The sequence below is a fragment of the Oryza brachyantha genome, chromosome 1 (assembly GCF_000231095.2).
Source record: "Oryza brachyantha chromosome 1, ObraRS2, whole genome shotgun sequence".
In the NCBI taxonomy this organism is placed as follows: Eukaryota; Viridiplantae; Streptophyta; class Magnoliopsida; order Poales; family Poaceae; genus Oryza; species Oryza brachyantha.
In genome coordinates, this window is record NC_023163.2 from 15,427,903 (window position 1) to 15,438,483 (window position 10,581).

Genomic DNA, 10,581 nt, shown 5'->3' on the forward strand with positions numbered 1-10,581 from the left:
AGACATAAATCACTATTACATTTATCACATTGTCAAAAGCTAGGTCCGAGTAGATTTTTTTGGCATATTACATTGTTTAGGCACTCTGTTCAGCCAGCTTAATCTAGGATCCTAGATTATACCATTCGTGTTTTAAACAAACAGGATTAGACATATGATTTTGGAATTTTTTAAGATAGTGTGAGCCGTACATTGCCTTTGGATCTAAAGGATCTGATTTTGTTATACTTAAATTTTTATAAAGATAAAATTGAAACTAAAATATATAACACTACGATAAAATTGTGTCATATATTACTTTAAAATAGATAAATTAATAAATATATCCTACCAAAGTACTGATATATTTGTAAACTACCGATACATTTGTAATATAACTAGCATCTGACTATTAGCTACGAGTACTTTATAAGACACGGAAAATAAAAAGAGCTCTACACAGTTAGTGTGAAGCAGGAGCAAAAGCCGGCCTAAAAATCTAGAGCTCGTCGTCGTCGTCGACGTTGCCGTCTTCCGGTGAAGCACGACCGGACCTCTGGTACACCGCCGACATGACGGGGTTGCACACGTCCTCCAGCTCCCTGAGCTTCTCGTCGTAGTCGTCTTTGCCGGCGTCCTGGTTGCTGTCCATCCACTCGTACGCCTCCCTCACCGCCTCCTCCACCTTCTCCTTCTCCTCCGCCTCCATGGCGTCCGCCATCTTGCCCTCCACCGCGTTCTTGACGTTGTACACGTACTCCTCCAGGCTGTTCCGGGCGTCCACCCGCTCCCTGTGGCGGCGGTCCTCCTCGGCGAACTCCTCCGCCTCGCTCACCATCCGGTCGATCTCCTCCTGGCTCAGCTTCCGGTCGTCGCCGGAGATGGTGATCTGCTCCGACTTGCCGGTGGCCTTGTCGGCGGCCCTCACGCTGAGGATGCCGTTGGCGTCCACCTCGAAGGTGACGTCGATCTGCGGCGTCCCCCTCGGCGCCGGCGCGATGCCGGTGAGGTCGAACTTGCCGAGCAGCCGGTTGTCTCGGGTCATGCTCCGCTCGCCCTCGAACACCTGGATGGTCACCGTCGTCTGCCTGTCCTTGTAGGTGGTGAACGCCTGCGTCTTCTTGGTCGGCACCACCGTGTTGCGCGGGATCAGCTTGGTCATCACGCCGCCGGCCGTCTCGAGCCCCAGGGTGAGCGGCGCGACGTCGAGGAGGATCATACTCTCCGTGTTCTCGTCGACGTGCCCGCTGACGATGCTGGCCTGCACGGCGGCGCCGTACGCCACGGCCTCGTCGGGGTTGACGCCGCGGTTGGGCTCCTTGCCGTTGAAGTAGTCCTTGAGCAGCTGCTGCACCTTGGGGATCCTGGTGCTGCCGCCGACGAGGACGATCTCGTCAATGTCGCCCTTGCTCAGCCTGGCGTCCGCCATGGCCTTCTTCACCGGCACCATCGTCTTCCGGAAGAGGTCGTTGTTGAGCTCCTCGAACCGCGCCCGGCTGAGCGGCTCCGAGAAGTCGACGCCGTCGAACAGCGACTCGATCTCCACGCGCACCTGGTGCTGGTTGCTCAGCGCGCGCTTGGCGCGCTCGCACTCGCGCCGGAGCTTGCCCAGCGCGCGCGAGTCGCCGGCGATGTCGCGGCCGTGCTTCCGTTTGATGAGCTTGATGAAGTGATCCATGACGCGCTGGTCGAAGTCCTCGCCGCCGAGGTGGGTGTCACCGTTGGTGGCCAGGACCTCGAACACGCCGTTGTCGATGGCGAGGACGCTGACGTCGAACGTGCCGCCGCCGAGGTCGAAGACGAGGACTTTCTTCTCGGCGCCCTTCTTGTCGATGCCGTAGGCGATGGCGGCGGCGGTCGGCTCGTTGATGATGCGGTCGACGGTGAGCCCGGCGATGACGCCGGCGTCCTTGGTGGCCTGCCGCTGCGCGTCGTTGAAGTAGGCCGGGACGGTGACGACGGCGCGGGTGACCTTCTCGCCGAGGTAGGCCTCGGCCGTCTCCTTCATCCGGGTGAGCACCATGGCGCTCACCTCCTCGGGGCTGAGCACCCGCACGTCGCCGGCCTTCACCTCGACGCGCACGTGCGGCTTCCCGTTCCGGTCGACGACGTCGAACGGCAGCAGCCTCACGTCGCGCTGCACCTCGGCGTCGGCGAACTGGCGGCCGATGAGGCGCTTGGCGTCGTAGATGGTCCGCTCCGGGTTGGCCGCCGCCTGGTTCTTGGCGGCCTCGCCGATGAGCCGCTCACCGCCGTCGGTGAAGGCGACCCACGAGGGCGTGATCCGGTTCCCCTGGTCGTTGGCGATGATCTCCACGCGCCCGTTCCGGTACACGCCGACGCACGAGTACGTCGTCCCAAGATCGATTCCGATCACCGTTCCGCCGCCCTGCTTGGCGCCTCCGGCCGCCGGCGGCGGCGCCGTCGGTGCGCCGCCCGCCGGAGACGAGAAGAGGAGGAGGAGCACGGCGAAGAAGAACCCAAGGGTCGCCGTCGCCATGATCGCTTTTTGGTCGTGTCGTGACGACTTTACGAGGCTTGGCCTGGGCGCGCGCGTCTCGTTATATAGCGTGCGGCTGGTCTGCCCAGTCCGACGTGGACACCGGCGTACGTGGCGTGACGCGTCAGCGGCGTGATCTGGGCCGCTGGTTGATCCGATCGGACGGTCAGGGTGGCTCCCGCGACGTGTTCACGACGTGGCCGTGCGGGTGTCGTTCTCGGGCCCGGGGTGGGCCCGTGTCTGTGTTCATCTGGTTTGCGTTCGATCTGTTTGGAACTCTGTAGTTAGAGTTGCATTATGTCTCAAGAGTGCTGTTTTTTTCTCGTTTGCGAAGTCCTAGAGTTTGAATTAGTAACAAAATACTACTACAAATTACATCTATGTTGGCACTCATGTGGAAACCACATTAGCCAGGGTCAACTAATTAACCTGCCAATCTGTCATACAGAATGAAACCATAGTCGGAACCGATATAGAAGTAAAAATAAACCTATTTTGTAATGAGCCACTATATTTGATTTTGTGGTTGAGGGACAAAAAATCGGGTGGGAGGCAAAGTAGATGTTTTTTTCTTAAATCTATAGATCTATAGGTCCATCACATTGGTCATGTTCGATAGAGCTTGGAGTAAAACCAACCATCTCATATTCACAAACTATACTAGAGATGGTTCCACAACCATAATCAACGAGCAAACAGACCCAAATGCGAAACTTAGGGGCCTAAATGGCTAAATTGCCTATCCTCCTCCTTTTCGTTTCCTACGTACACAAACATCATACACACAACAGAGACATGTCCACAGAGCCGGAAGAAGCTTCCCATTTCATTTCAGAAGCACGTAATCATCGTCGGCATCCACATCATCGTCGTCGTGATCATCGCCGCCGCCGCCGCCGCCGTCGATCGTCGGCGACGGGCCGCAGAGCATGCTCCCGTAGCGCGGGAAGTGGATGAGCGCGACGGGGAGCGTGCAGAGGAGGCTGGTGACGCCGGTGCAGGAGATGGCCTCCTCCACCGTGTACCTGGAGCCGCTGAAGAAGAGCCGGTTCGTCGCGATCGCCCCCACCGCGCCGCCGCTCGCCGTCATGCCGGACACCACGCCCAGCGACCTGATGATCGATGCAGCACCGAATCAGCCGAACATGTAAGACGGAGAGCGATGTGGCTTCACAATAAATAAAGGTAATAAGCATGATTTTTATTTATTTATTTATATGTATGCAGTGTAAAAAATGGAGTTCATATGAAGCCACAAGAGTTTAGGTTTATGTAGCTAAAAAAGATTTTACTAACAATTATCATTTATTTATTTTTTTAAATACATCTGGGCATGTCCTATATGGCGCAGGGGTATTAGTTGCAGGATACCTACTTATGGCATCTTTTACCATACATAGTTTCGATAGTTTTTTCGGGGAATTAGCATGTTTTCAGTATATAATTGTCTATGGTATTGAATTTAATATTTAAAGCAATTATTGTACTATTTTTATTTTCCTATTGTATTTTACATATGACATGAATCGATTTAAAACTTGATTATATTCATATAAAAATAAATTTGACTAATGCATAATTTAATAATATATTAATATATTAAATTTTATTTTGCACATAGCATTAGCATGATTATACTACTGTTATAATTGAAACGTGGCACTTTGTGAACGTATGATTTGAGAATAATATTCTTTTGACTCGTAGGCATATGTTATACTAGCATGCGCAATGGTGCAAAATCAACCGTGTCGGACGCTGGGTCTGTCCATGGTAAAACATGTGTGTGCACGTAACAGCCTTGCTTTTGACGTTGCGTGTCCTTCTCGTCAATTGTTTCGATTTAGAAAAGGTTGGTTAATTTCGGCTCATCTCGGTCCACCAGATGGAATCCTCCTCCTCCCGTTGCTTTCTTCAATAATTAGCGTGGTCAATAGATGCTTGTGGACGTCAAGAACACTACCCGCCATAGATTCTGCTTTAGATTCTCTTAGATCCCACGAATTGTTGGTAGCTGGCTAGCGCGAACCAGAGTATCAGATTCTACTCGAATTGCTCGTGACAAAGTAATTTTCTCCTCATATTTTTTTTATTAATACCGAAATACTCTCTTCATATTTTTTATTAGACACGGTGGATTTTTTATTAGACATGGTGGATTTTGGATTCTACGTATAACTATTTATATTATTATTATTTTTAAATAAAAATTATAAAGCAGGTGTAAGTCTATTATATATATATATATAAAGTAATAGAAAAATAAGTCTCCGGCCCTTCACGTTCTCTCAGGCTAGAAATTTTAAGATTAATCGAAGAAAAATAAGAAAAAAAGATCAATCGAAAATAAAAATAATCGGACAATTTGATCGGACAGATAAAGACACGTGAACTGGACATAGGAGAGAAAAAAGAGTCCCTGCATTCACCCATGTAACGTCAGTAATAAACTCTTGATGGACAGTATCAATCAATAGCAGGAAAATAAGAGAAATCAATCGGACAGATCATATAAGTAAAAAAAGAAAAGAATTTTTTAATCGGACAACTATAAGAGAAAAAAAATAAAAAAGAGTCCATGGACAAATAAATATTGGATTAAAAATTTTAAATAATTAATATTGAGGGAAAAGTTCATCTATAAATACAATTTATGAATAAAAATAAAGAAAAAATAAAAAGAGTATGGGTAAACACAGTTTACAAAAAATCAAATCTCGATTAAAAATTTTAAAATAATTGATATTGAGGGAAGAGTCCATCTATAAATACAATTTGGAAAGATCTAAAATTTTAGTTAAAAATTAGAAAAAAATAAGAGAAAAAGTCAATATATAAATGCAATTTAAAAATATATAAATTTTGAATTAAAATTTAAATATTTTGTAGAGAAGATATAAGTATAAGTATAGTTTAGAATACGGGCAATTGAGGTTCTATGTAACAACATAATTTAGAAAAAAATAAATTTAAATTAACAATTAAAAACTAATTATTATCCAGATAAGATTCTCTATATAACTACAATTTATATCCATGCTAGCTCCGCAATATGTGCGGCTCACGGTTCTATGCGCAATATTCGTGGCCCCTTTAGTTAATTGAGCCAATTGTAAGTAATAAACAGTAATTAATTGAGAAGATTGTTTGATTAATTTACCTTTTGCAGACGAAGGGAACGACGCCGAAGGTGAGGCCGGAGGCGGCCTGGACGAACGCCGCGCACGCCACCAGCGCGGCCACGGTCGCCGCCAGCGACGGCGCCTCCGCGGCGCCCATCCTGCCGACCATCACGCAGAGCAGCGCGCCGGCGCTCTGCACGGCCCACAGCGCCCACAGCCTCCCGCGCACCCCGAACCGCTTCGCCATCTCGTCGGAGGCGACCCCTCCGGCCGGCCGCGCCACCGCGTTCATGGCGCCGAAGCACGCCGCGGCGGCGCCCGCGGCCTCCATGGGGAGGCGGAACCTCTTGCGGAAGAAGTCGGCCGCCACGTTCTCCATGATCAGCTCGACGCCGTAACAGTAGCCGTATGTGAAGCCCAGCACCCACGCGCGGTAGTCGCTGACGCCGCCGCGCACCACCGCCCAGAAGCTCTTCCGTTTGCCGCCACCTCCGCCGGCGCCGGAGCCGCAACCGCGCGGGAGGTCGTAGGGGAAGGCGAGCACGGCGAGGCCGGTGGTGATGAGCATGGCGCAGGGGAGGAGGTAGGTGACGCGCCACGCGACGGTGACGGGGACGCCGAGGCGGAGCACGACGGCGTTGTAGGCGACCGGCATGACGACCTGCACGGCGGCGCTGCCGACGTTGGCCCACCCGGCGGCGACGGCGTTGGCGAGGCCGACGGCGGAGGGCGCGAAGACCCGCGACATCCAGTGCTGGTTCGCGACGAAGTTGGCGAGCGACAGCCCCGCCACGAAGCGGAGCGCGACGAACCCGGCGGGGGAGGACGCGGACACGGCGGCGAGCGCCAGCGCGAGCGCGCACGCGAGGCTGGCCACTCCGGACGCGCGGCGCGGGCCGAGGAGGTCGCACGCGGGGCCCATCGCGAGCCGCCCCACCAGCGTCGCCGACAGCGAGGCCACGGCGGCGGCCGAGGCGTCGGACGGCGCCAGCACGAGCGCGGGCCGCAGCGCCGGGAGGATGGGCGGCGCGGCGAAGGCGGCGAAGAAGCAGGCGAAGAGGGACAGCCACGCCAGGTGGAACGCCTGCGTGTGCGGCCGCGCCAGCGCCGTCGGCCGCAGCGCCGTCGCCCTGCCCTCGGCGTCGACACCGTAGTCGTCGTAGTACTCCTCTACCACCTTTTTGCTGGCCATGGTGGCAGAGGTAGCTCGCGTGGGATTCGTGGTGGAAAGCGAAGCAGTCAGAAGCTAGCTAGATGGGTGGCCAATTAGGGGAGAGGTTTAGATTCCAGGTGGTGGTGCGAGTGTGTCGTTTAAATAACTGTATTCACTTGGTTTCGCCTTTCGCGTGACAAAACTTTCTTACGAAACATAGATTTATATATATGCTAATTAATATTTAGATATACATATAAACTATATATAAGGATATACAAATAAATAGTTAAACTTAAGCCCCCGTTACCTATTAAAGTTACTGAAACCTACTGTAACCATATAAAATTTTATAATAAAGATTAATAAAAAAGAGCTAAAATCTAGTTTAACTTATTCCGACCACATTCGCCACGCAGCTGTGCGAATTGCATGGAAGGATGTAACTGGAAGCGGGTCGCCGCATGCATATGGGAGCGTGGCTCCCTGATGATATCAAAGCGGGAGGGCTGCAATTAGCGCTGGGGCCTAGCGTAATTACCTGATAAATCATGACCGGATGGAGGTTACGACGACATTTTTTCGGCAGAGTTTTTTTTTACGTCTTTCATGAGTAGCATGGAAGCACGGGAAGGGAAAGTATTCTGATCCCGGAAGAGGATATCCTCTCGTCTCTTTCCTGCTATCTAAATAGTTATTAAAAAATTTAAAAAAATTATAAAGATAGATTAATATAAGATATATCACTACACAAACATATAAGTTTAAATATGACTTCTATAATCCATACCAAAAATAACAAATTGAACTCTGAATATTATATGTATAATCATGATCATATTTGTTATTTTTGCTATGGATCGTAGAAGTTATATTTGAACTTACATATTTGTGTAGTGATATATCTTATATTAATCTATCTTCATAATTTTTTTCAAAATTTTTAATGACTATTTGGATAGCATGCAATAAACAAGAGGATATCCTCTCGAGGGTTTAAAATTCACTCCCCGAAAACAATAAGGTTGAAGCTTGAGATAGCATATGCTCTCACCGTTTTAAATGTAAACCATTAAAAATAAATAAAATTGGCCACTATAATATCTCGAATGGAATATTTCGAGTCAACATTAATATTTGAAATAATATAGAAGTACTTATATTTTCCAAACAAGTATAGTACAACATATTGTTTTACCTTACTGACGTATAGAAAATATTGTTCAACATATTGTACTGAAAATACTTTACACATGATGATTTTATTCGTCTCGTCGTTAATTTCTTATCACGTCCAATCCTCTCACTGAAAGTGGCCTGATGGAATGATCGACCGTGACTTGTTAGGCTACTGGCGTGTGCGGTGTGTAGAGGGCGCCAGCGTGCACCGTCCAAAAGTTTGGACGTGTCTACGTCGACCACTCTCGAAAATATCTGTTTATGGAATAAGTATTTTCATGGGTTTGGGTTAGAGTCATGATGCACATGATCATGCTATATTAAATTTTAAATTCTACCATATTCTACCCCTTGAGAGGAGATAAAAAGTTTTTTTTAACTACCCTAGTTTTGTTCGTATATAGGAATTAATTAAGCTGACTTCCCATTAAGACACATACAAAGATATTTATTAGCTGACTCTCTCAATCGCTACATAAGCAAATTTGGTGACGTGAAGGAAAGAGAGGGAAGAAAAGAGAAAAGTTATTGTCATGCATAACAACGGCTTAGAGTCGACTCTTCGCATTTATTAAAGGAAACTTTCTTGCATGAGTGTGTATAAAAAGAAAATTAACGTAATAAAAAATATTTTATTGCACTAATGAAAAAACCACATCTGACTTTACCTTTATACGTATCATTATAAATAGACTCTTGTTGCTGACGTAGCTTTAGATAGAGCCCACAATAAGCTCTACCATTAAACATGTCCTAATCCTTCTGCCATTTTATGTTCAATGGCTTCCATATACAAATAATAAAACTAAGCACTCGCATCCACACAACTCCTACCGCCTACGAAGCACGCTCATAAGGGCACGCACAACGCTTGCGTTGGAGACAACATTTTTGTTAAAAAGAACCTCAGCTTGTGCTGTAGCTGGTCGTCCCGTCGTCTCATCAAGCAACGACGCCGGCTAGTGCTCCAAAGCTGAATAGATGAGTTTAGCTCTATTGCATAGCTCGTAGACAATGAAATTTAATAATTTATTTATAGTTAATCTTAACTATAAAAATATTAAATAACTTATATACAATGAAATAGACTCTGGGTTATACGACTTGTCTTTTTAACTGTCTATATGATAGATTCAAGATGCTTAGAGACAACCCTATACTTGGATTGAACATGGCCTAACGAACTACTATGATTAATTTCAGACACATTAGAACTCGATCGATCAGGTAAAATATCCTCTGCATCATTATTTATTAACCATTTAATTTGGTGATGCAATGATTACTCCTAATAGGTATAATAGTCACTTATTTCGGGACAATAAAGGTTTCTAACAATTAATCCAAAAAACAGTTTTTATTAACCTTCCCTTCCTTCCCCTCGTGCAAATTAATTGCATGGCAAGGATTGCAATCTTTCCCTAGCATTTTGGTTCTTCCATTGAAACTCAAATTTAAACTCCACCATTAAACATAGCTGCTTCATTCCTTGTACATGTTAATCTCCTTTGCAGTACGCATGCATCGTTCTTTGATTACGTAGGCAGCTAGCCATGCATGCACACTATTATACACTAATAATACGATTGGCGTGGGTGCCTTGTCACCGTAGTTAATCTAAATCGGCTGACCTAACGACAGTTGCATTAATAATGGTTTCTATAATCATTAAATAGCTTGCCACGTAAATAAAATAATGGCATGGCAACATAATTAATGAAGAAAGAGACGAAAGAACTTAGAAATAGTTTCCTCAAGAAGAAATCAAGTATTCTCTTCATCCAATACATCAAGAAACCATAAATTATCATTGGGGAGAAACCACTAGTTTCTAATGAGTATGTGTCATGCTCACTGTTGGTGGAAGAATATAGAGTTAGAAGAAAGAAATAGAAAATAATTATTACTCCAAGACATCTCTATTGTGAAAGAACACAGTAAAACACAGACGTTCACACATCCTAGAGAGATTGACGAAGTCACCATAGGCGTCTCTTGGAGTTAAACACAGGGCCTCAAGTGCTACTAAGGCCTTTGTAACCACTAGGCTACATGCTCTTTCACCCCCTAAGAGTAACTTCCAGAACCCTCTTCTCCTCTTGTGCGCCAATCAAACCAGAGTCACTTAATTAATCTCGGATTAAACCCAAGCTAATCAAAGCTGATATATTAGCGCTGCCACGCAGGGCCCCACGAGGGCGCCGGCGGTGGGCCCAGGAGAGCGCGGAGCCACCAGCTCAGCATCTGGGCGGTGGGGCCCACGGGTCTCTCCGCGAGGCCCAGGGGTTGGGCGCTCGGTTCCCCGCGTACTGGGTAGCCCGAGGGGATCTCGGGCGGTCAGGGGATATTTGGACGCGGAGAAATTCCCTGAATCTTTTTGGCTGCTTCCTTCCTTCCCATGAATCTTTTGCTGCTAGCCTGCAACCTGCCTCCTCGGTGTGCCGTTTGGGCAAGTTTACACACGACTTGCTTCATTTAGTCGTGACAAATTATCGATGATGATGAATGTTGGTTTCATCGCCCTTTTCAATCTGGTTTACTTTCTTTTTTTTTCCTATCATTTTGAGTACTCCCCTATAATATATCCATCAATTCAATTGATGGAGCATACAAATGTATAAAGAAAAGAACAACTCTGATGATAGTTT

General features: G+C 47.1%; 2 protein-coding genes across 2 annotated transcripts; both read right to left on the reverse strand.

The window, feature by feature from the left end:
* Positions 1-360: 360 nt before the first annotated feature.
* Positions 361-2,491, reverse strand: LOC102720758 (heat shock 70 kDa protein BIP5-like). The gene has a single exon (XM_015833484.2). The coding sequence runs from the start codon at positions 2,477-2,479 to the stop codon at positions 479-481; it is 2,001 nt and encodes a 666-aa protein (XP_015688970.2). The 5' UTR covers positions 2,480-2,491; the 3' UTR covers positions 361-478.
* A 498-nt stretch (positions 2,492-2,989) lies between these two features.
* Positions 2,990-6,919, reverse strand: LOC107304901 (probable high-affinity nitrate transporter 2.4). The gene is made up of 2 exons (XM_015840916.2): positions 5,640-6,919; positions 2,990-3,591 (listed from the first exon to the last, which is right to left on the reverse strand). Exons 1-2 carry the CDS (start codon positions 6,791-6,793, stop codon positions 3,306-3,308), a joined length of 1,440 nt encoding a protein of 479 aa, XP_015696402.2. The 5' UTR covers positions 6,794-6,919; the 3' UTR covers positions 2,990-3,305.
* Between the last annotated feature and the right edge of the window lie 3,662 nt (positions 6,920-10,581).

What these genes read in the sequence shown, in the direction of transcription:
- LOC102720758 (XM_015833484.2), bottom strand. Translation starts at nt 2,479, where the DNA reads ATGGCGACGGCGACCCTTGGGTTCTTCTTCGCCGTGCTCCTCCTCCTC.
- LOC107304901 (XM_015840916.2), bottom strand. Translation starts at nt 6,793, where the DNA reads ATGGCCAGCAAAAAGGTGGTAGAGGAGTACTACGACGACTACGGTGTC. An exon ending in GTTCCCTTCGTCTGCAAAAG is followed by an intron (nt 3,592 to 5,639) that starts GTAAATTAATCA and finishes ATCGATCATCAG; the next exon opens with GTCGCTGGGCGTGGTGTCCG.